General features: G+C 46.5%; 1 protein-coding gene across 1 annotated transcript in view; it reads left to right on the forward strand.

Moving 5' to 3' along the window:
- Positions 1-6,120: 6,120 nt before the first annotated feature.
- Positions 6,121-27,032, forward strand: part of LOC311223905 (ammonium transporter Rh type C-like) — a 54,298-nt gene continuing 33,386 nt past the window's right edge. The window contains exons 1-5 of the mRNA XM_084308668.1: positions 6,121-6,395; positions 11,668-11,860; positions 15,615-15,765; positions 24,304-24,451; positions 24,792-24,958. Coding sequence (XP_084164794.1) covers positions 6,170-6,395; positions 11,668-11,860; positions 15,615-15,765; positions 24,304-24,451; positions 24,792-24,958 — 885 coding nt within the window. The 5' untranslated portion in view covers positions 6,121-6,169. The remainder of the gene's footprint in view (positions 6,396-11,667; positions 11,861-15,614; positions 15,766-24,303; positions 24,452-24,791; positions 24,959-27,032) is intronic.

Below are 27,032 nucleotides of genomic sequence, written 5' to 3' on the forward strand. Positions count from 1 at the left end.
TGACGTATGTATCATCTGTCTCTTACCTCTGTGTGACGTACTGTATGTATCGTCTGTCTCTTACCTCTGTGATGTATCATGTATCGTTTGTCTCTTACCTCTGTGATGTATGTATTTTCTGTCTCTTTTCTAATTTATTTTATTTATACATTGTGTCCTTGAGAGGTCCTTTTGTCCTCTCACCAGGTCCTTTTGTTCTCTCACCAGGTCCTTTTGTCCTATCACCAGGTCCTTTTGTCCTCTCACCAGGTCCTTTTGTCCTCTCACCAGGTCCTTTTGTCCTCTCACCAGGTCCTTTTGTCCTCTCGCCAGGTCCTTTTGTCCTCTCGCCAGGTCCTTTTGTTCTCTCGCCAGGTCCTTTTGTCCTCTCGCCAGGTCCTTTTGTCCTCTCACCAGGTCCTTTTGTCCTCTCACCAGGTCCTTTTGTCCTCTCACCAGGTCCCTTTGTCCTCTCACCAGGTCCTTTTGTCCTCTCGCCAGGCTGTTAGTGTAAATAGGAATTTGTTCAACTCATTCACTGCCAACAACGATTAAACGCGTTATTGGCCGGCAATCGTTGAACGCCAACAATGAGTAAACGAGTATACTCGTTATTTGCTCGTTATTTCTTTTATTCGATATTTCCATTCATTATCCATCCAGGGAGCCTAGTGTTATCATGGGGCTGAGTCTGAGATTGCTAAAGTGCAATACCGGCCGCATCCTACCAGGCGGTGGTATCGAGCACCATTTGAAACCTTGTGTATTGGGCTGTGCCACACGCTAAATGCTCCGGGTGCTCTTTTCTAGTAACCTGAACCTAGGGCTTCACCTGATTGCATTGAATCGTTTTTGGGACCCCTGATTCATTATGCTGTGGTGGGTTATGTCGTGAGCCAAATGGACATACGATCTACCAGATGGCAATCAAATAATTGGAATATTCTTTTTGGAATCCCACCGGCCACAGGTAAGAGCAATTTACCGTCAATTTCAGCTTGATTGTGCCTTGTTTTCATAGCCATCGCCCTGATCAGCGTATGTTGTTGTACTAATGAATGCCGTTATTGACAATCAATTAATCAGAAACGACCCCCCCTTTCATGCATTCATGATGGAACCTAATACCGATCATATGCATTTGAATTTTTAATTGTAGCGTGTGTAGGGACGAAATGCCAATGGATTTAGTATAATACACGTTGCAGGCTATTACTAGCCTCCCAGGAATGACCCTAAACCGCTTTAAAACCATACTTATATTCACCACGGTATAAAACGGGAATGTATGGATGGAAAAATTATTTATTTTTCACATATTGAACGATAGATGCTCGATGTCAAATGGGCCATAGTATTGCATCCATAGCTATAATATAGAATATAGTTATAGCCCTGCAAACAAGGTGACGGACTCCATTGGTTTAATGTGTGGCAGTGCATAGCCATATCCCGGAAACAGCGTGGCAGCCAATGAGTTAATTGACCGGCCTGGTTCAATAAAGGTTAAATAAAATTTAAATAAATAAATACAAGGATACAATATTACCTACATACAATTATACCTCTTTGATATCACAAGGGTCCTACGTTTGGCACTAGTGTTAATTTGATTGTTCGGTCCGTATTGTAAATTAGATAATAACTCCATTATTAACTCAAGTCCTCCTACAGACACTCAATAAAGCTCTCGCCACTCAGCCGGTCTGTCAGCGCAGCACAAAGCCACGGTCCACAGTGTGTTTAGAGATCATTAATGTCATGGTCAGGAAGTGACCCCATTGACCGAGGAGGTCAACGACCCCTGTGACCTTAGGGACGTCTCGTTAACCCTCCCCACCCGTGCATGTTCTGCTGTGAGGGGTGCAGTGGAAGCTGTCGTTCCGTCTAATTTGTAGGGAGAAGTTTCACACTTCATTTCAAACCTTTATTTAAACTGAAAAGTCACCTGAGGTTTCCCTCATTTACAGTCATGTTGAGTGTCCATACAGAAATAAGCAAAAATAAAGCATATAAAATCACAAAAACAAGACAACAAGACGAGGCAAAGAGCAAGGATAACAAATCAATAAAACAATTTACAACTTAATTGATAAAGGTTGGAGATCAAGGTCTTAAACTCTGCAACAGAGGGGATAATCTCAAGCTTTAAGGATTATTTGACACACACTTAACCAACCAACATCAAGAGGAAATGTAGGTCTGTCTGGTGTTTCAGAGCAGGGGGATCTTGGACCCTGGACCCCAGCCTGCTCTACCCCCACTCACCCTGGACCTCTGCCTGATCTACTACCTTTCACCCTGGACCCCTGCCTGCTCTACTACCTCTCACCCTGGACCCCTGCCTGCTCTACTACCTCTCACCCTGGACCCCTGCCTGCTCTACTACCTCTCACCCTGGACCCCTGCCTGCTCTACTACCTCTCACCCTGGACCCCTGCCTGCTCTACTACCTCTCACCCTGGACCCCAGCCTGCTCTACTACCTCTCACCCTGGACCCCAGCCTGCTCTACTACCTCTCACCCTGGACCCCAGCCTGCTCTACTACCTCTCACCCTGGACCCCAGCCTGCAATACTACCTCTCACCCTGGACCCCTGCCTGCTCTACTACCTCTCACCCTGGACCCCTGCCTGCTCTACTACCTCTCACCCTGGACCCCTGCCTGCTCTACTACCTCTCACCCTGGACCCCTGCCTGCTCTACTACCTCTCACCCTGGACCCCTGCCTGCTCTACTACCTCTCACCCTGGACCCCAGCCTGCTCTACTACCTCTCACCCTGGACCCCTGCCTGCTCTACTACCTCTCACCCTGGACCCCTGCCTGCTCTACTACCTCTCACCCTGGACCCCAGCCTGCTCTACTACCTCTCACCCTGGACCCCTGCCTGCTCTACTACCTCTCACCCTGGACCCCAGCCTGCTCTACTACCTCTCACCCTGGACCCCTGCCTGCTCTACTACCTCTCACCCTGGACCCCTGCCTGCTCTACTACCTCTCACCCTGGACCCCAGCCTGCTCTACTACCTCTCACCCTGGACCCCTGCCTGCTCTACTACCTCTCACCCTGGACCCCTGCCTGCTCTACTACCTCTCACCCTGGACCCCTGCCTGCTCTACTACCTCTCACCCTGGACCCCTGCCTGCTCTACTACCTCTCACCCTGGACCCCAGCCTGCTCTACTACCTCTCACCCTGGACCCCAGCCTGCTCTACTACCTCTCACCCTGGACCCCTGCCTGCTCTACTACCTCTCACCCTGGACCCCTGCCTGCTCTACTACCTCTCACCCTGGACCCCAGCCTGCTCTGTATACCTCTCACCCTGGACCCCTGCCTGCTCTACTACCTCTCACCCTGGACCCCAGCCTGCTCTACTACCTCTCGCCCTGGACCCCTGCCTGCTCTACTACCTCTCACCCTGGACCCCTGCCTGCTCTACTACCTCTCACCCTGGACCCCAGCCTGCTCTACTACCTCTCACCCTGGACCCCTGCCTGCTCTACTACCTCTCACCCTGGACCCCTGCCTGCTCTACTACCTCTCACCCTGGACCCCAGCCTGCTCTACTACCTCTCACCCAGGACCCCTGCCTGCTCTACTACCTCTCACCCAGGACCCCTGCCTGCTCTACTACCTCTCACCCTGGACCCCAGCCTGCACTACTACCTCTCACCCTGGACCCCTGCCTGCTCTACTACCTCTCACCCTGGACCCCTGCCTGCTCTACTACCTCTCACCCTGGACCCCTGCCTGCTCTACTACCTCTCACCCTGGACCCCAGCCTGCTCTACTACCTCTCGCCCTGGACCCCAGCCTGCTCTGTATACCTCTCACCCTGGACCCCTGCCTGCTCTACTACCTCTCACCCTGGACCCCTGCCTGCTCTACTACCTCTCACCCTGGACCCCTGCCTGCTCTACTACCTCTCACCCTGGACCCCTGCCTGCTCTACTACCTCTCACCCTGGACCCCAGCCTGCTCTACTACCTCTCACCCTGGACCCCTGCCTGCTCTACTACCTCTCACCCTGGACCCCTGCCTGCTCTACTACCTCTCACCCTGGACCCCTGCCTGCTCTACTACCTCTCACCCTGGACCCCAGCCTGCTCTACTACCTCTCACCCTGGATCCCTGCCCCAGTCTGCTCTATCCCCACTCACCCTGACTCGGCTCGGCCCCCTCTCTACTCAGCCCAGTCCTTCCCCTGTCTCCTTGCCCCCCCCCCCCCCCCTGAGTTTTACCTGCCTGTCTGTGTTGTGTACTTGGGTTCCCTGTACTAGTCATGACAGATGTGGTCTAAAAACCTATGAAGATCCTGATGATGCCCGATGCCTTCGGTAAATCCATATCAGTGCGTAGATATGGCTCTAAATAGATTCTTTCACAATCTTAGAATAACACAACATAGGTTGCTTTGAATATGGAACCTGATGTCTCAGTGCAGGGAAATTCCCAAAGACACATTGTAAACATTTTGACTCTCAAATCACCATTTTCAAGCCTGAACGCTGATGTGTGTTTTCAACATGTGATGAAAAAAAGAACATGTGTCCCGGCCTTATCTGTGCTCTGGTCTCCAATGTGCTCTGTCTCTGGTGACAAAGAACATTCCATGTGTGTTCACGTGTGTTTGTGTGTGTGCATGTGTGTATGTGTGTGTGGCTGTGCACACGTGTGTTTGTGTGTGACATAGACACGTCTTCAATCAATATCTGAAATGAAGAGGGGGAAAAACGACTATGCCTATATTACTACCTACTATGCTAATATGTCTATACTACTATGCACTCAAGAGTGTATCACTCAAGTTCAACACTGTTTGACGAACAATATCACTTGCCTGGGTAAATAAAGGTTAAATAAAAAAAAATGTAAATACCCTTAGCTGCCAGAGTTGTACCCTTCCTGCTGACTTGTTGTAAACTTGTAAGTCGCTTTACTAAATGTAAAATTATGTAAATATGTGCGTTCACGCGTGTATGTGTGCGTTCGCATGCATGTGAGTGTGTGTAGCTAATATCCCAGTCCATCCAATGGTTTTGGGATAACTTTACATTCGGAAAACGTCTTTTCGATAGGAAACTTTAAGATAAGATATTCCTTTATTGAGCCCCTTGGGGAAATTTATTAATTTGCATTAATTCCTTTGCAATGTCAAACTGACAGGTAAAAAATATCACCAAGGATTATTCTATTTTTTTTTTATATATTTTGTCTTAATTAATCAACATCTCATTTGATGGAACTACAGAAATGATTTGAGAATCAGTGCAGCTGGTATATATTTCCACATACATTTCTTTACATTATGTCATATTTTCCTATTGAAGAAAGAATGAGGTGCATCCAGTATGAGTCAGATTACACATAAACTACTCTTTCTGATCAAAACATCAGTGATTATATTGAATTACTATCATCTATTTCATAATATTTTATATTAATATAACTAATATTAGAAAGATGTCTTAGTTATCAAAACTATTATTCCAAGTCCACTGACATTCACTATATGCAATTTATTTTAGTGGTGCTGACAAAGAAATGTATAGGAATAAATAGTGCTCTATAGGAAGACAATCTATAGCACATGATCAGTCTAAGCTGATCAGCAGCATTACTTACTGTACAAAATGTATTCCTGGTTTACTAGTTTCAAGTTCAAGTTTGTTTTTATTTGTCACATATAAACTATACAAACTAAAGTACAAAATTAAGTACAAAATGCAAACAATGAGGTACAGAATACAAACCTTTTTAAATGCAAAAATGAGGTATGGATGTAGTGCAAATCTTTTTATAATAAATAGATCAAATATGGTTAAAAGTGTTTTAAAGTGTCTAAGTGTCTAAGTGAATGCGTGAACGCACGCACGCACGCACGCACGCACGCACGCACGCACGCACGCACGCACGCACGCACGCACGCACACACACACACACACACACACACACACACACACACACACACACACACACACACACACTTACATTTCTCAGAACAATTAAGCTATCATCATCACATGTTGTTGAGGAATGCAAGCAGGTAAGGAGGGGCCACTGAAGGGGGACACACCTCTCTGAACACCCTTAAATAGCTGTGCCAGATACTGCTTCAAATCTCAAGGACACAGCTGGACTTGAAACTGATCAGAGCATCACTCGTCCTCAACCAGTGTGTCAGTCATGGGGAACTCTGCCCAGGGCATCAAGGACGTCTTCTGTCCGCCCAAAAACACCAATGTGCGTGTTAGTCTTCCCATGGTCTGCTTTGTCTGGCAGATAGCCATGATCATTCTGTTTGGTGTCTTCATACGGTATGACGAGGAGTCAGACGCACACTGGATAGAAACCATGAGGGAGCATAACATCACCAGCGATATAGAGAATGACTTCTACTTCAGATACCCCAGTAAGTACAACAAAAAAGCTGAATGTAATACAAGATGAAACCCATCGCAAAATTTTATTTACCTTTGCTATTCCAATATTTGTGAGTAGATGGAACTGTCTAAAGTTAATATATTCACACTAGTGCTGTCAGGTGATTAAAAAAATTTATCTAATTAATTACAGGATTTGTAATTAATTTATCTAATTAATCGCATTTTTATCGCATAACCATTTTAGGCCTGATATTTTATATTCTATAATCATATTTAAAATTTCATGTGTCCGGATGGCAGAATTCAGTACTGTATCTACAAAACCTTCTGTTTAATCATCTTCCCTTTATTCATTTGCTTAGATTTTTCAGGTCTGGTCAATTTTAGCATGGTGTTATTCACAGTCAACAAAAAAAAAGAATTGAATTGATATTCTCATTTGGTTCATTACAATTTACTCAAGCCTAGTAACAGACACCATTAAAAAAAAGTTTGTAAATGTTTATTCTACGTTCTTATGGAATGAATTAGATATAAAAAAGAAATAATAATAAAAACAAAACAAACATTTTTTAAATTAATTTTGAGTTCATTTTCATAACGCAATAATTTGCTGTGTAATTAATTAATCTAATTAACGCGACAAATTGACAGCCCTAATTCACACATAAAAAGTAATCACATCTGTGTGAATTCTTTTTTTTTATCCACTTTTTCTCCCATTTTCTATATTTTCTCCCATCCCAATTTCGTATCATCCAATTCAACCCTCCCCTGTCACGAACGCTGTTTCTTGCCTCCCACAAGCCGGCTGCAATGTGGACTAAGTCATACATAGCACAAGTCCCCTCCGGTACTTGAGGTAACAGCAGTCGCATCTTTTCACCTGCGCAGCTCGATCTCTCAGTGGCGAGGAGTAACGCGTGGGAGGCTCACGCTGCCCCCGACACTTCCTGATTCTACTGCGCAGGCGCATCAACCGACCTGTAGGAGTCGCTGTCCACAACGCCCGATCCCCACCCATCAGTTTCCCACCCCCTAATACGGCCAATGTGTATTAGTATGAACGACCAGCTAAACTGAAAGCAATGTGGAGCGCTGGGCTCGAACAGGCAAGCCCAGCGTCTCACTCATTCGTGGCGAGCGCCTTGCCCACTATGCCACGTAGCCGCCCACATCTGTGTGAATTCTAATGTCCAATGGATTGTTATGCAGCTAGTTGAACTGTGGATGGCAAAATATTTAATAAAATCTTTATTTCAAACGTGTGAAACATTTTAATATATAAACATTTAAAAATATTAATAAAAAGCAACAAATAAAGAATATTAACTTTTGATTCTATTATATGTGTACCACTGTATTGCACATCGTTGCGGGCAAGACCACCCGCATTTCATTGTATACCTGTATGCCGTGTGTAACTGAGGGGTACAATTCCCTGACTGTATTACTAGATATGATACTTACTACCACTACCTTTGTACTTAATATTCGGCCACCCAGTACTCGGCATAAATATATTATGATGAACACTCTCACGTAGATGAAACGGATCCAACACAAATGTACGAAGTCGAAGTATGTATTTATTCCTACACAGCAATGGTGTGTAGAGCAAGCACTTAATCACTTAATTACATTTATGAATTGAAATAGTATGCACTTTTATGGCAAAGAGTATTCGTCGGTATATCAATAGAGAATGTCCAATCTCTGGTGGCGCAGGCGGTAAATATACGACCTGGAATAGTTAAGGAATAACAGCAATGATACTTTAATGATTATAAGACTGGATACACTAAGGGGGGTAATCCGGTCGCTTGTAAGACGACAGGAGTAGGAGGGGGGGGGGGGTAGAGTCTGGCTGCCTCGTCCGGCTAAGGGTATCCTGGGTGAACCCACAGTAGTGCAGTTCAATGCGCCAGCGATCCTTGGACCACAGATGAAAGCAGCTGGACTCTCTGTGGGCCGGCTCTCTCCGGTCCACGGAGGAGAGACGTGAAGCGACCTCGTCTTGCAGAGCGCCTCCTCACCTTGCGTCCTCTCCAGGGGGGGGGGGGGTTCCAACACACGGCAGTGTCGGGGGTCTTTATCCATGGAATAATCACTGTACACAAAGCATAATCCGTGCCTGGGAAGGCGGGCTGTCGTCGGTAGAATAATCCGGTATACAGGTCCACTCGCTCGTCGGCTCTGGGGCTCCTCGGATGCAGTCTCACATGGGGTCGACCATCCTGGATAAGCAGCCAGTTCTCTGCCCGAAACGATGGGGTACTGACTACTCACCGCACGAAGCACTATATATTAACAGACTATTATTAGCTTAATAGACTACGTCCAACTCGACGATATAGTGCCAAATATGACTATTCAAATATTAATATACACGATGTCTCAATACCGATGGTAGGCCGAACTTGGCCTTACTCCCACACGTGGCGTCGCGGGGAGGCTTTACGTCTGTCACTCTATTGGAGGGTAAGAAACTGGACTGAAAAGGAAGTCCTACTTTAGTAGCGCAGTATATATACGCACTATGAACAAATAGTACCGTTAGTGGTGCGGCAGCCAGATTCCTACGCGGAACTAGGACTTGTTCGTACATGTTGAGCGGTACGTTTGAACTGGGTCTGGGGGGTATGGCAGCCTGGCACCAAGGTCTCGACCAATAGTAGAATGGAGACTATTATGGGATGTTCAGTAGGCTAGAATGGATATTCAATGCATATTGTACAAGGAATATACAAGGGATATCAAGGAATATTAGAGAATATACAAATACAATTAAATATATATATACAAATAAATATATATATTCGGTTTAATCTGGCCCTTCACAACACCGTGACAATTAAAACTCTTGACTTGACTTGAAAAAAATCGAATTTTATAATTTTCAGTGGGGGAAAAAAATACTCTGAAGATCTATCTAAATTAATTCTATTGAGATGCCTAAAGTGTCATCAACGCGATTCCTCTGAGTTTATGTTGATGAGAATTTGAGCTGTAGAGAACAAATCTAATGGGTTTATAAAATAATTATAAATCTATTGGCATAATATGGAGAATTAGCCACCTTGTTACCACTAGCAGTCTTCTTACTCTATAATATTATAGCCTAATTTAACCTTATCTTTCTTACTGTAATTTAGTATGGGCAAGCACTTTCCCAACTAGTCTCCACATTTCCCAACTAGTCTCCACAAAATATTAGTCCTCCAGAAGCACTTTGTTAGGATCGCATCTCAATCTGAGTCTCGTGCATCATCTGACCCTCTATTTCAGAAACTTCAGATTCTAAATATCTATAATATAAATATTTTTCAATATGTGTTTTTATTCATAAGATTCATTCTAATGAAGGGAACATACCTGTACAATTTAAGACCTACTTTAAAAACTATTATTTGTCCCACTCATACTCTACTAGTCAATTTGTTTACATCTTCATCTTCCTAAATGTCTTACATGCAGAGGGCAATTTTCTAGTAAATATAGAGGTGTGAAATTATGGAATGATTTTCTCCATCTGGCAAAAAAAACCTTCTTCAAAAACATACAAAAAAGCTTTGAAGGAACATCTTAATATTATATTGTAACAGTGTATTGTAACTTGTGTATTGTAATCAGTGTATTGTATTTTAACTTACACACTTGTCGTTATTGTGTTTGCTTTTATACTGTGCGAAAAAATGTACTAAACTAAAGTAAGGCAGGGGCGTATCTAGACCCAGCACTTCAGTAGGGCACAGAAGGGCACCAAAAACTATTAAGCCGACGCGAAAAAAATTTGGCCGGTTTTGGCCGGTTTGTGGGCGAAAATGGGTGGATTTTGTAACTATTTTTTCTTTTTTAACTTTATTTCGGTTTTAGGGTTAGGTTAGGGTTATGTTATTTAATTATTTTGGGGAGCCAGCCCCCCAAACTCCTGAAATGCATAGAAATCTATGAAATAAATAAAACAATCTGACATTTATATTAAAAAGAGCTAGCCACCCAAACCCCTAAAATACATAAAATCTATGCATTTTGGAACAGTTACTATATATATAGTCAAGAAACCATTTAGTCATACTTAAAGTTTAAAGTGCTTTACTTGCATTGAACATTGCATTGAACATTGAACATTGAGGAGACATCATTAGAAAGCACAATGTATGTTTCCATAGTTACGCAGATGACACACAATTGTACATCTCCGCTGAACCAAATGATCACACAGCTATAAACTCCATTTCCGCCTGTCTCTTAGCAATAAACAAATGGATGACGAACAACTTCCTAAAATTAAATGAGGGCAAAACTGAAATCCTACTAGTCGGTCCTATAACAAAAAGAGAAATGTTACAGAGCAATATGGGGCAACTTACTCCTTGGATCAAACCCGAAGTTACAAGTAAGTAACCTACACTGGATTCTGGTAACATTTAGAATTGATTTCAAGGTCCTCCTCCTTATATACAAAGTATAAACATTGCGATCATCTACTACTGGTCTATTGAAGGTTCCAAGCTACAGTCTAAAGAAAATCAGGGATGCAGCCTTTGCTAACTATGCACCAAAGTTATGGAACACACTACCTATGGACATTAGGGAAGCTAGATCTCTTAATATTTTCAGAAATAAGCTAAAAACGTACCTCTTCACCATAGCCTTCTAATACACCCCGCTGTTGATTGTACTGTAGCACTATTTTACTCTGGCCATTCTATTGCATAATTTTACTATCTATTCTACTATTCTATTATTGCACTGTATTATTGGTGTGCAAACCAGTCAACTTACAAAAAAGAGCCTGTTGGAGGATTTCAACAAGATAAATGCAGTGCAAAATATCATGTTAAAAAAGGGAAAATAAAAAACATTTGTTAAAAAAAAAAGAAAAAAAAAATTATCAGTGGGGCACAGATGATCATCAGCACATGCCCTACTGATAGTGGTCTAAATACGCCGATGAAGTAAGGCACTTCAAGAATAAGAATTGGACAATTTACTCTTTATTATTGTATTCTTCTTATTATTCAGTAGAATATAAAAAATTATATGGTTATTATTCTTGTTATTATTAATAATAATAATATGAATTAATTAATGTAAATAACAAAACAACAAAAGAAAATAATAAATTTTTTAATAAACATTTGTACTGTATAGCACATTTCATACAATAATTGCAGCCCGAAGTGCTTCACAAATGAGCATAGAATTGACAGAATAAAAGTGTAGACATAGAATTATGTAAATTATATTCGTTATCTTTGACTCTGAATGACACTCTTTTTAACCTGTCTCCAGGCTTCCAGGATGTCCACGTCATGATATTTGTTGGATTTGGCTTCCTGATGACCTTCCTGAAGCGTTACAGCTTTGGTGGCGTGGGCTTCAACTTCCTCATTGCCTCCTTCGGTCTCCAGTGGGCTCTTCTCATGCAGGGATGGTTCCATTCCCTCGACCACAGCACAGGGAAGATCTACATAGGGGTTGAGAGGTGAGATACTGCACCACAGACACATCACAGTCAGAACCACAGGCAGAAGCACAGACACAATCATAGACTCGCAATACCATGGGACAGCCGCGACTTAACGCATTGGCCAGCTTCGAAAGCCAGTGCTGCCTTTCTCTTCAAGTGAGCCCACAACTTTGGTGAGTTGATAATGATGTTATGGTTCTGGTCCGTGCTTTGGCAATGCTGTTGTGTTGAATCGCTTGATGATGGTAGTGTCATGTTTAAAGACAAGGTTGTTGTCATAATGTGGTTGAATGCCTAAAAAGTTGTCTATGTGTGCTTTGGTGTGGACTTCAGTGGCGTTGAGCTCTATAATAGCAGTTAATTTAATCCAGGGCTGGACTGGGACCAAAAATCGGCCCTGGCATTTTTGGCCCAGACCGGCCCACCATAATCGGTCGGACACCACCCACAAGTACACCATCCTTGCGGTAGGGCCTTAAATATGCGTACCTACTGTACTATTCCCCCAAACCACTACAAAGCTGGGTAGTAAGTGCCATGGACAAGTGTACCAGTGCAAGTGGACCAGTGTACTCACTCACTCTTGGCTGAATATTGTTTTGGGTGGTGATGTAAAAACACCTGCATCATAGCAGGCTCAGGACGGGCAAAGTAGTCTATAGCCTGTTCATCCCTGTCTCTCTCCTCCACAACCTGGCTTGACTAGACATAAGGAAAGAGATATTATTACAATTAACTGGTACATTCAGGTCCAGAATTGTTGGAATTCCCTGACAAAGATGTGAAAAAAGCTGTACAATTTAAACAATACCATACTGGTAATGAGCAAATAGTTGTTTATTCAATGAATGCATGGAGCTGTTCCATCTTATTTCATTTGATACTAACTACTCAGTTCATACATATTTCAAGTATTCAAATATCAATGATGAATATTGCATAAGGTTTACACAGTTAATAGATCACCTTCTTGTTTTATATTCATGTTCAGAGAGGAGTAATAGTTAGATCTTTGTATGTGATTTATATGGCAATTAAATCAATGGTGTGCTTGTTTGTTTGGGGAGTTTGACCTACAGTTAATGTGCCTACCATGTAAAGGTGCATGCTCAATGGACAGCAGAAAAACTATTTGTGTAGGTGGAGACTAGAGCTACCACAGATAGTAATAAGTTATAAGAGTAAGTAATCCATACCATATATCCTAATAGTTACCTTATTACCATACTTGGCTGAAAATAAACTTTGCTGCCTGTTGTGAATGTGTTTTTCCCTGTAGGCTAATACATAAGTAGGCATACATGTTTGCACTTGAGCAAAAATTAGCAGTTGAGTAGGCTATATGTGCTGTGTTTTTATGTCTTCCATCAAGGACCACCTTGGAAATAAGTGTTTTAATGAATGCTTTTAGGTGATATCCTCAGGAATACAAATTGGTCAAGATAATTTAAATAAAGCAGTTTTTGCAGTTGAGCTACATGTGTTGTATATTATACAGCCTTTTCATGCATCTTTATCAAGGGAACCCTTATCCTAATGATTTTTTAAATAATATTATGATGATACGATATGGACCTAGTAGTTGGGTCATCTGTGGCACTTCGTTTCTCAATGGATTTGTCATCTAGGAGGGTTAATAAACAAATTTAGCCGGGTGTATTTTTTAAAAAGGCGGGGGAAATTTGTGAGAGACCAAAATCCAGAATGGGTGCTGTGGAAATTAACTTTTTAATGGTTTGACCTACAATGATGCACAATACATGGTACCAGCCCCCTCTCAGTCATGTACCAGTCAGCCCCCTCTCAATCATGTACCAGCCAGCCCCCTCTCAGTCATGTACCAGCCAGCCCCCTCTCAGTCATGTACCAGCCTCCTCTCAGTCATGTATACCAGCCCCCTCTCAGTCCTGTATACCAGTCCCCTCTCAGTCATGTACCAGCCCCCTCTCAGTCATGTACCAGCCCCCTCTCAGTCCAGTATACCAGCCCCCTCTCAGTCATGTACCAGCCCCCTCTCAGTCATGTATACCAGCCCCCTCTCAGTCATGTACCAGCCCCCCTCTCAGTCATGTACCAGCCCCCTCTCAGTCATGTACCACAGCCCCATCTCAGTCATGTACCACAGCCCCCTCTCAGTCATGTACCACAGCCCCATCTCAGTCATGTACCAGCCCCCCTCTCAGTCATGTCCCACACGACTGGCGGGGGGGGGGGGGGGGGGGGGGTGCTTAGTAAGAGATGTGATTGGGCCAGCCCAGTGTTAGTCAGTACCAATACATGGTACCAGCCCCCTCTCAATCATGTACCAGCCCCCTCTCAGTCATGTACCAGCCAGCCCCCTCTCAGTCATGTACCAGCCAGCCCCCTCTCAGTCATGTATACCAGCCCCCCTCTCAGTCATGTACCAGCCCCCTCTCAGTCATGTATACCAGCCCCCCTCTCAGTCATGTACCAGCCCCCTCTCAGTCATGTATACCAGCCCCCCTCTCAGTCCTGTATAACAGCCCCCTCTCAGTCATGTACCAGCCCCCTCTCAGTCATGTACCACAGCCCCCTCTCAGTCCTGTATACCAGCCCCTCTCAGTCATGTACCACAGCCCCCTCTCAGTCATGTACCAGCCCCCCTCTCAGTCATGTACCACAGCCCCCTATCAGTCATGTGTGCTTAGTAAGATATGTGATTGGGCCAGCCCAGTGTCAGTCAGTACCAATGGGCCGCTGTCCCAGCCTAGTAGTGGGCCGGTCGTTGACAAAAACAAATTTAAAAGTAATTTTTTTTTTTTTATAATTATATATATATTTTTTTTATCAAATCATAACAGCCCAAATATGCGTTGTCCCACCGGGCAAATGCCCGGTATGCCAGATGGCCAGTCCAGGCCTGATTTAATCCATCACAAAGTGCAAAAGAAATCACCAGAATGCAATAAATAAGGTGGTTTTTTTAACACTAAAAACGTCCGCTTTCACTTGATTATTTTGTCACTCCTACAAAACATACAGTATACTGTATCTTCCATGTCATGTTGTCATGGGAGCTCTCGAAGGGCACAACAGACATTCTTCTCATAGCTAAGTCAGATCTTTAAAAACAAATCAAGGCAATCATGTTTTTCAAGTGAACACTTGGCTGACAGTGGCTTAGTCACATCTCTCTCATACACCATAATGTACAGTAGCTACAGTATCTCAAAACCCATCTGTCTGTCCTTCCATCCATCCATCCATCCATCCATCCATCCATCCATCCATCCATCCATCCATCCATCCATCCATCTTTCCTTCCTTCTTTCCTTCCTTCCTTCCTTCCTTCCTTCCTTCCTTCCTTCCTTCCTTCCTTCCTTCCTTCCTTCCTTCCTTCCTTCCTTCCTTCCTTCCTTCCTTCCTTCCTTCCTTCCTTCCTTCCTTCCTTCCTTCCTTCCTTCCTTCCTTCCTTCCTTCCTTCCTTCCTTCCTTCCTTCCTTCCTTCCTTCCTTCCTTCCTTCCTTCCTTCCTTCCATCCATCCATCCATCCATCCTTCCATCCATCCACATTCACTCCACCTCATTCCTTCAGAAGCTTTACACAATTATTTTATTTTGTTATTTAGTAGTAATACCTTTGATGGAATTGTTCTCTGCGTTTAACATTCTACTTCAGTATTAGCATGAACATGTTCTTATATATTTTAATGTACATAAAGTATTCAAAGTGAAAGCACATAATGATGTTATTTTATTTCAGTACTTAAGTATGAATACTTACTTACCACCCCTGCCATCCTTGCAGTATGATCAATGCAGACTTCTGTGTGGCGGGCTGTCTGATAGCCTACGGTGCGTGTCTGGGGAAACTCAGCCCAGTCCAGCTCATGGTCCTCACCTTGTTTGGTATCACGCTATTCGCTGTTGAGGAGTACATCATCCTCAGCCTCATTCATGTAAGTCCTGTCAATCACATCATCCTCAACCTCATTCATGTAAGTTCTGTCAAAGTGTCAATCACACCATCTTCAGCCTCATTCATGTAAGTCCTGTCAATCACATATCCTCAACCTCATTTGTGTAAGTTCAGTCAATCACATATCCTCAACCTCATTTGTGTTAGTCCTGTCAATCACTCCAAACACACATGCCATTGTTCTGTTGACCTAACCCTTACTTACTTACTTACTTACTTACTTACTTACTTACTTACTTACTTACTTACTTACTTACTTACTTACTTACTTACTTACTTACTTACTTACTTACTTACTTACTTACTTACCTACTTACTTACTTACTTGCTTACTTACGTGCTTACTTACTAGCTTAGTTCCTTACTTACTGACTTACTTGCTTATGTACTTAGTTACTTAGTTACTTAGTTAGTTAGTTACTTACTTACTTACTTACTTGCTTACTTACTTACTTACTTACTTACTTACTTACTTACTTACTTACTTACTTACTTACTTACTTACTTACTTACTTACTTACTGACTTACTAACTTACTAACTTACTGACTAACTTACTTACTTACTTACTTACTTACTTACTTACTTACTTACTTACTTACTTACTTACTTACTTACTTACTTACTTACTTACTTACTTACTTACTTACTTACTTACTTACTTACTTACTGACTTACTAACTTACTGACTAACTTACTTACTTACTTACTTACTTACTTACTTAGTTCCTTACCTACTTACTTATGTACTTATTTAGTTTCCTACTTAGTTACTTACTTACATACTTACTTACTCACTCACTCACCCACTCACTCACTTACTGACTTACTGACTTACTGACTTACTGACTTACTAACTTACTGACTTACTGACTAACTTACTTACATACTTACTTGCTTAGTTCCTTACCTACTTACTTATGCACTTATTTAGTTTCCTACTTAGTACTTACTTCCATACTTACATAATTACTCACTCACTTACTGACATACTGACTTACTGACTTACTGACTAACTTACTTACTTACTTACTTACTTACTTACTTACTTACTTACTTACTTACTTACTTACTTACTTACTTACTCAGGCCCGTCCCTCCCAACACATCCTGTAAAACAACCCTGAGCTTTTTTTTTAAATAATAATAATAATAATATATTTAATAATGCAGGACCTCTTTAGGGGGTCTTTAATCGGCATGCAACGAACTGGACATGCAAATGGAGCGGCACACACACACCGGGATACACACACACACACATGCATTGTCTTTCCTCAGTCGCCGATGCGATAGAGTCTCTTCGCCTAACCCATCCCGTCATCCTTCCCCCCATGGGCAGCCGGGAGCAGATAGGGCGTCAACGTGAGCCGCGCCCCGGGGACCAATCCAAGTGCTCCTGTCCGTCTTCGTCAAGGACACCACAGCGTTAGCGATCTGTTGTGCATGTTTTTCCATTGGGTTTATCTTATCGGGGGGGGAAACCCTTGCGAGCACGGGGAGAACATGCAAACTCCACACAGAAAGGCCTGGGAGATACCTCACCTGGGTACCTGGCATCATGGACACCTGGTCCCCAAGCGGGAATCGAACCATGGACCTTCTTGCTGTGAGGCGTCAGTGTTAACCACTACACCGCTGTGCCGCTGTAGAATCATCAACAACAGAGAATGAAAGGTTATTTCATAACCTAGTTATATGAATACTGGCTGAGCGTCTCGCTTTGCCAATGAGATAACCTCTTATCTCCTTGCACATAATGTGCACACAAAACAAACAAATGCACTCACTTGCACGTGACCAAGCCACGCCCATGCGTCTCCCTATATGACGGCGGAAATGGTCACGCTCCACCTTCAGAACGTTTGCATAAGCGGAAAAAACATCCAAGGGACCTCAGGGCGCTAAGAGCGAGACGCTCAGCCAGTATTCATATAACTAGGTTATGAAATAACCTTTCGTTATAGCATACTTGGCTATCGCGTCTCGCTCAGCCAATGAGATATGGGGCGGAGCGGACGCGTGGCCCGACAAGTGTACCCCCTGAGGGCCTGTAAGCCCCAGCCAGGGAGGAGGGGAGTCCCGTCCACCCGCCTGTCCTAACGAAGGGGGGGAGGCAGTCAACTCCACCAAAGTGCGAAAAAAGGGGAACCAGGCACCCCTGAAACGCACAGCACAGGCGGGACCACGTGTGACACAGCACCCCGTGGCCCACACCCATACACCCCTGCTAGCCCACCAAATGGTGGGACGCAGGAGAGGTCCCAGACCTCAGAACCGCCTGGGAGACACAACCCCCAGTCATGTCCACGAGGTAAAACTTAACGAAAGGACCCGGGGAGGACCAGGAGGCCGCAGCACAGATGTCCTCCACCGAGGCCCCCCCTAACAGCCAACGTGTAGCAAAGGGCAACACCCTCGCACAACCAATGTGACAGGTGCTGCTTGGACAGCGCCTCACCCGCGCAAGGGCCACCATAACAAACAAACTGTTGAACGGAAGCCCTGAGATCCCAAGTCCGACTGAGGTAAACCCCCAGTGCACGGACAGGACATGACAAGGCTCGCCTCCAACTCACTAGCGTGAGGAGGCGGACGAACGCCTGAACCACAATATCCCTGGAGCGAAAAGAGCTCCAGATATTCTTTGGCACGAAGACTGGATTAGGCCTCAGAGACCGATATCGGCCGAATAGACAGGCACTCAGGCCGCACCGAGAGAGCACACAGCTCACCCACGTGCTTAGCGGAGGTGATGGCCAAAAGGAACGCGGTCTTAAAGACAGCCGATCCAATGGCGCCTGCTCAAGAGGCTCAAACGGGGCCTCCGACAACCGGCCCAGGACCAGTTGGAGGTCCCACTCGGAGACAGAGAACGTTCCACAGGCTTGAGACGCCGAGCGCCAAGCAGGAAACGTTTCACGAGAGGGTGGCTGAACAATGTTCTGCCCCCACACTCGACCATACGCCACTTCCCAGCGTAAGCCGCGGTAGTGGACGGAGCGCGCGCGTTCCAGATGGCGTTAACCATAGAATAATAATAATAATAATAATATCTTAAATTTATATAGCGCCTTTCAGGAGACCCAAGGCGCTTAACAGCTAAGGGAGGGGGACAGGGAACAACGTAACAACAAAATATTAATCAAAACGAAAGAAAGAAAGAAAACAAAAGAAAAAAAGGGGAAATCAGGCAGTCATTTACAAATTTGGTGAAAAGGTGGGTTTTGAGTTGGGATTTGAAAGAGTGCAGGGATGTAGCACTACGGATGTTTGGAGGGAGTGAGTTCCAGAGGGTGGGTGCGGCCCCAGAGAAGGCTCTGGGACCAACAGTCCGCATGTTGGTGGTGGGGAGTCAGAGGACCGCAGCCTCCGGGGCGGGATGGAGGGATGGAGGAGGTCCGCTAGGTACAGGGGGGCAAGGGGGTGAAGGGCTTTGTAGGTGATGAGGAGGATCTTGAAATTGATGCAGGACTTGACTGGAAGCCAGTGGAGGTGGATGAGGGTGGGGGTGATGTGGTGCCAGGACTTGGTGCGGGTGAGAACCCTGGCAGCAGAATTTTGGACATATTGTAGCCTGTTCAGGGCATTACTGGGTAGCCCTATGAGGACAGAGTTTGCGTAGTCAAGACGGGAGGTGTCGAAAGCGTGGATGAGAGTCTCTGCTACGGAGTCGGGAAGAGATGGTCGGAGTCTGGAAATGTTCCTGAGATGGAAAAAGGCTGATTTGGTTATTGTTTTTATGTGGGAATGAAAGGAGAGGGTGGAGTCCAGTATGATGCCCAGGTTGTGGACTTCTGGGGAAGGGTGGATTAGGCAGACGTCCACTTCAAGGAGGAGGTCTCCAACCTTCCGGAGCAGTGACTGCTTGGCCACAACCATGAGCTCAGTTTTCTTGCTATTTAGCTTCAGGAAATTGGATGACATCCAGGCCTTGATGTCAAGGAGATAGTTGACGAGGTGCTGTGGCGGGAGAGGAGTGGAGGGTGAGGTGCTGATGTAGAGCTGAGTGTCATCAGCGTAGGAGTGGAAATTGAGACCATGTTTCCGGATGATGTGACCAAGCATGTAGATTGTGAAGAGGAGTGGACCAAGGACGGAGCCCTGAGGCACACCTTGGTTGACTGGGGCAGGGGTGGATGTGGAGTTGCAGATGGAGATGAACTGTTTTCGGTCAGTGAGGTAGGACTCGAACCAGGTGAGAGCGGTCCCAGTAACACCCAGGTGGTCAGAGAGGCGGTTGAGGATAATGGAATAGGAGACAGTGTCAAAGGCCGCAGATAGATCCAGGAGGATGAGGAGGCTGATGTGACCGGAGTCGGAGGCAATGAGGAGGTCGTTGGTGACCTTGGTGAGGGCAGTCTCGGTGCTGTGGTATTTCCTGAAGCCAGATTGAAAGGGTTCATAGAGCTCATGGTTGGACAGGTGTTGGTGCAGTTGGGCGGCCACTGCTCTTTCCAGGATCTTGCTCAGGAAAGGAAGGTTGGAGATCGGCCGGTAATTCCCAAGGTCATCTGGGTCCAGACCAGGCTTCTTCAGGATGGGCATGACTGATGCTGTCTTGAAGCTGGGGGGTACCGTGCCCGATTCCAGGGAGGAATGAATTATTCCAACTATGGTAGGGCACACGGCAGGTAGGCCAGCTTTGACCAGGACTGTGGGTAAGGGGTCAAGGGAGCAGGTGGAGGCCTTGGCCTGGGTGACGCATCCCCACCAGATTCACACTTTCAGCAGCCAAGCCTAGAGGCTGCCTCAGAACAGGAGGCAGAACAGAGTTCTGCGTGCCTGAGAGAGGGCCCGCGACGACCAAGGAACAGGCCACGGCGGGGCTAACAAGAGCTGGATCAGGGCCGGGAACCACACAGCTGTGCCCCAGTCCGGCGCGAACAGGACCAAGGTCCTGCGCTCCAGACGTATCCGCACCAACAACTGACCCATCAGATGTATGGAGGGAAAAACGCACAGAATCCCAGTCGGCCACGGCATCGGTCCCAGACCTGCCCGACTATGTCCGGACGTAATCCCCACTCGTCAGGGTGAGGACCGCCCCGCGACATCACATCTGTACCCACATTCACCCTGCCGGGGATGTGGAGAGCCCTCAGGCTGCGCAGATGGAGAACGCCCATAGCCAGCCGACCGCCGCCCGGTGCAGACGGGGGGAGCATACTCCTCCCTGTCTGTCAATATACGACGCTGACGTTGTATTGTCCATCCTGATCAAAACACTGTTTGAGGACCAGAAGGACCGCCTTCAATACCAACACATTGAACGTACTGGAAAACCACCTCCGTATCCTCCTTATGAGGTGAAGAGGAGGCCAAGAGGGACCACGGAAATGAGCAGATGCCATCATACTGAGCAGGCGCATCACGGACAGCGCCGTAACCGTCCTAGGACGGAACCTCCCGAGCGTGTCGATAACATGCTCTGAGAGGGATGCCCATAGTACTCCACCCGTTGACTGGGAAGAGGAGTACTATACTTCCAGTCTACAGCAAACCCCAGGCTGGTGAGGAATTCCACCACCTGCCTGGTATGAGACCTGACGATCCACCTTGACCGCCAAGGACCAGAACGTCGTCAGGGCAGAATACACTTCGTAACCCCTGACGACGCAGAGGCCCCAGTGCGGCCTCCACGCACTTGGTGAAGATGCGGGGAGCCAGAGAATAGCCGAACGGCAGCCTCCGGTACTCATACGCTAAACCCTGCAAAGGAAGCATAGGTAAGCCCTAGGATGGAAGATTGGGGATGCGAATACGCATCCTACAGGTGTATGGAGGAGAACCAGGCCCCCACCTGACAGTGTTCAACAGGTAGGAAACGGTCCAAAATGCTGAACCTTCCCATGGGACAGGTCCAGCATGGGTCTGACACCCCCCCCCCCTCCCGATTTCTTGGGCACCAGAGAATACCGGGAGGAAAACGCCACGACGATGGCTTGCTTCGCCCACAGAGATTGGATCTCGTTGACCAGAGCTGTCACTGCTGGTGACCCTGACAATAGGGTCTGTACCAAACCTGAAAACGGGTGGGGTTGTGTAAACACAAGTCCCCGCCTCAGCGTTCTCTCCATCCACCTCGACATATGGTACTGCTGTAGCCATATGTGATGATACTCCCAAACACACCCGCCGCCATTTGGCGCTGGTCCACTAGGAACTGTAGATAGGTGGCCCGGTCCCACCCGCTGTGCGTAGCCAACCCTGGACCCGCTAACCGTGCGAGCAGAGCGTTCCGTGGAGTCGGAACATCGGACCCTGACACTACCCACGAGGCAATCGCACCCAAGGGGGGACCCCGACAGAAAGGGCCGGTTTGAAAGGGGGGAAGCTGACATCATACTAGGTGACAAAAGCTCCCCCACTGAACACCCCTCCAGCATGCTGAGGAGTTGTTCTGCAGCTGGACATGCAAGGTGTGAGGCCCCCATGGGTTCCTACACACCGTAGCCCTGCAGTGATATTACTACCACCCAAATCACGCATGCCTGCCAGACCACTGTGGGCTCTCCGGAGTGGGAGGCATCAACGTGATACACGGCCTGGCGAAGGCGAGGTCGGGGAAGCCTGCACTGTTTGCCTCAAGAGGTCTCGAGCCCCCCTGCTGACAACCCTTGTAGTTGACAGACGTAACACCAGGCTCAACCAAACACAGACGCAGAACGTGTGGCGTGGGAGCCGCTTGACAGCACAACATTCTCACGGACAGACCCAGTCTCAGCCATCAACTGGGTGTCAGCCCCTGTCCCCATGAGAAGCGAATGTGGGGCCGCTGCACTTCATTGAAGACACGCGGCCTGCAGCCAAAGGAAACAAATCAGAGCCCCTTTTCCGCTGGTGTTGGGGGAGGGAGTGACCGGAGAGCGGGTTGCACACAGCCGGACGGCGACGGTTTTTTAGGGCGTGCTCATCCAATGTAGCCGATCCCTCGGCCGCCAAGGCTGTCGGCCTTGTGGACACCTGTTGATGTTGAGCCCAGGGTACCTCAGGCGGGGGAAACATGGCCGCTGGTCGAGGGCCTCGCCACAGCCGCTGGCGAGGCCATGCTCTCACCTCTGGCTGCACGGCGTGAGGCGGTGTGGGGCCTAGGTCAAATACCGCCCGCGCTCCAGCGGAAGACCAAAGTTCCTCTGCGGAGAGGGGAACCCTGAGGAGGGAAAATTCTTTTTAACTTCTCACCCCCTCAAAGGGAGACTAATCCAACCAAAATGTCTGTAAACAAGCATTGACAGCATCCTAGCCCTCCCTGCGGTTATAGTTTGCGGCTAGGTCAAAGCTAATAACGTCAAAACCTTGCGCAATGTTTCGACGTCGGCTGGCCCTCATGACCCGGGCGGACACCATTTTTGACAGAAAAAAACAGCAATTCGAACAAAGTTACTAATCGCTGCTAATTCTATACCGTGGCGGTATAGGCTTAACAGCCCACCAGCCACCCGCCGGGCCGACTCACCTCATGGCATCGGCCGGGCGGGGCACTGTTTCAACATGCCAGAGGCAAAGGACTGATGCCACCTGCTTCATAAACACGGAGCACCAGTGGTGGTTGCAACCAGCACCCTCCACTGTGGTGTGCACCCATGAAGGGGTTAATGAATAAATGAACTAAAACACCACCAATACACTGTAGAATGGGCTAGCCCATACACACAACGTTAAGAGGATGCAGACCAGAGAACACCAGTCCCGCATACCATTCATAATATTCACAAAAAGCACACCAGCCCTAGGCCTCAGCCCATTCACCCATGAAAAAGGTAAACAAGCCCCCCTCAATACTCCCAACAGTAGACACCGATTGACCGTCAGCATGAATGGTTAAGAGGAGGGAAGACCTTTTTCTAAAAAGACAGCCCTCAGCGGGTAATCAAAACAGAAACAGTAACCCAGCATCATAGCATAACGTTAGCCACGCGCTCCAGGATAACCGGAAAAACAACAACGTTTACCCAGATATCCTGCCCCTTGCGCCAATACACAACTCAGTTGTCTCCCGGGACAACTCAAGCAGCATTACTAACGCCAGCATTGTTATGCCTAGTGGCGCAGATCCTACCTGGGCGCGAGTTAGCCCGATAGCTAAACATCGCGCAACGTCCCTCGATCTGCTGTCAAAAGACGAGGAAACCCCAGGACAGGCCCGACGCGCCGTTGGAACATGCCGAGAAGATTCCAGGGGCTGGCAAATCTCTGGCGAAACCCAACATTGTTCAATTTCTCTCTGCATTTAATCACACTAGTTACATAGGATGCAAAGCATGTCCATGATGGAAAACAAAAGAAGAGCTAGGGAGAGTATGACCATGCCTGGCCCCTTATAGGGGTGCGCCGGGGCGGGGCCTGGTCGAATGCATGGGTGCTTTGTTTCGTTAATGTAGTACAGTAGGTACTGGAGATGAGGTATATCTCAATGGCGAAGAGCGAGACGCGATGGCCAGTACGAGTATATAACTAACTATATGTAGGATGCTCTTACAGAGGCCTATCTGAATCAAGTCCTGGTGCTCCTCTAGGCTAAGGATGCTGGTGGCTCCATGGTTATCCACACCTTCGGAGGGTATTATGGTCTGGCCATCTCCTGGGTTCTCTACCGGCCAAAATTGCATCTGAGCAAACACCTCAACGGATCAGTCTACCATTCTGATGTGTTCGCTATGATCGGTGAGTTTAGACCTCGGTTTTGAGCAGTTCATTGCATTTTATGTTTGTTTCTTTCAGTGTATGACTTAACAGGTTTCTATAGTTACACTGTCCTGCAGATTTAATAATCAAATCTTCTAATCTTATCTAATCTTGTAGTACTATCAATGTTGTGTTGGTCTGTATAACTCCTTTATGCATGTGTATGTGTGTGTGTGTGTGTGTGTGTGTGTGTGTGTGTGTGTGTGTGTGTGTGTGTGTGTGTGTGTGTGTGTGTGTGTGTGTGTGTGTGTGTGTGTGTGTGTGTGTGTATTAATGGACTGTAAGTGACTGACTGTACTGTGTGTGAATCTCTCTTCAGGAACACTGTTTCTGTGGATGTTCTGGCCCAGTTTCAACGGAGCCATCACTGACCATGGAGACGGTCAGCACAGGGCTGCCATCAACACCTACCTGGCCCTGGCCTCCTCCGTTCTCACGACTGTGGCCATATCTAGCATGTCTCAGAAGGGAGGCAAGCTTGACATGGTAACTGTAACTGAGGGGTACAATTCCCTGACTGTATTGATAAGTATGGTATCATTAAACCACTACCACTTTATGTACTTTAATTACTGGCCATACAGTACACGATATCTAAGTATGATGAACACTTTCCCACATATGAAATCAGGTCCACACAAAGGTAATAGTCAAATATTTAATATATAGCAAAAGGTACATATAATAGTTACTTATTACATTTATGATTTGAATGCTCTTGTAAGGCAAATGAGTACTCGTATGCAAATCAACACTGAATGTCCAATCTCTGGTTACACAGGAAGCAAGTATACAACCTGGCTCTTAGGGAATTATAACGATGGCACTTAATGATTATAGCAGGATATACTGTAAAGGGTCCTGCCGGTTGTAAGCCAGTAGGGGGGGTAGGAGAGCCGTCGGCTGTATCCCGTCTGGTCAATGATTTCTAGGGAGAGTTCAGGTACAGAACACAGTGCCCGTAGAACCTTGATCCGCAGATGAATACACTTGGGCTCTCTTGTAGACGATAGCTGTAGCTGTAGCTGTAGGTCCACAACGGAGAAGAAGCGAGGCGACCTCAGTCTGGTCTGAGCGCCGTCTCACCTTGGCTCCTCTCGGGGTAAATCCAACACTCACCGGTGTTGGCGATTATCCGCTCCACAAATCAAAGCACCAAAGCAAATAGATATTCCATGCCGTATAGGGCTCAGCAGTCGTCGGGGTAGGTAATCCAATGTGCAGGTCCACTCGTCCTCGCCTAGAACTCCTCGGATGAAAGCACCACGTGTGGTCTGCCCAACCTGGTTAAGACTCTAGATAACGCGAGGAAGCGATGGGGGTGCTGCTCACTTTAGAACTCTAACCGTACGATGCACCATACATAATAGACTATTATTACTTAATAGAAATACGGTGCCAAACTCTGGCAATTCAGCTATTAATTCGCACGAGGTCTCACTGCTATTCTAAGGCCAAACAGGCCGTACTACACCGCACGCGGTATCGTGGGGTGAGGCTTCACGTCTTGTTACTTAGTTGGGTAGAAGGGTAAAGGACTAAGAGGAATTCTACATTTCTTGCGCCATATTTATATGCACGGTGGACAAGTAGTGCCGCTCTGCTTTCGGTAGCCGTATTCCTGCGCGGAGCTGAGGCTAGTAAGGGCATGTCTCGTCGGTACCTTTGAACTTGAACGCCAGGGGGCGGTCCCCGGCGCCTGGTCCCTTTGTCCAATAAGAGAATGAACTATTATGGGCTGTAGTAGAATAAAGGGATATTCCGTGTATATGTACAAGGAATATACAAGGGATATCAAACGATATACAAATACTATTAAATATATATCCATAAATAAATATATATATTCGGTTTAATCTGATCCTTCACAACAGCCGCCCCCTAATTAGTCCCACCTAATTAGATAAGCAGAGACAGATTAACCGCACTGTCCACTACTCAATGTCCGCTGTAAGGGTCAGTCAACTCACAAAGTCATAGGGTCATGGTCGTCATCAATAGTATCAGGGAGCCTTGGCAGTTCTATTAGCCTCGCCACGGGTCGGGTGTAAGTCCGTCCTTGGACGAGCACTTCAGCTGCTCGGACCTTTCCATCGGCACCGGTGATCACTTTGCTTACGCGGCCAGCCGGCCACATAGCTCTGGGTAGTGACTGGTCGATGATCATGACGACTGTTCCTTCTGTCAAATTGTCTCTCTCTTTTACCCACTTCTGGCGGGTCTGTAGAGACGGTAGGTAGTGGAGTAGGAAGCTGTTCCAAAACTTGTCAGCCAGTACTTGACTGTACCTCCACATTCTTCGGCCGTTCGCTTCTTCAGGCCTGTACATTGTCTGGGGTAGCGCGGGGTCCAGCCGCTCCATCAAGAGTGTGTTGGGGGTGACTGGGTCGACATCTGCTACATCACTTGAGACGTAACCGAGGGGCTTTGAGTTCAATACTCCCTCGATCTCCGTGAGGACTGTCATTAGGACTTCTTCGCCACGGTCTGGGCCCCAAGCACGGCGTACAGGGCTGTCTTTATGGAACGTACTTCTCGTTCCCAGGTTCCACCGAAGTGA

This window comes from Notolepis coatsorum (assembly GCF_963971535.1).
Source record: "Notolepis coatsorum genome assembly, chromosome: 2".
NCBI classification, from domain to species: Eukaryota; Metazoa; Chordata; class Actinopteri; order Aulopiformes; family Paralepididae; genus Notolepis; species Notolepis coatsorum.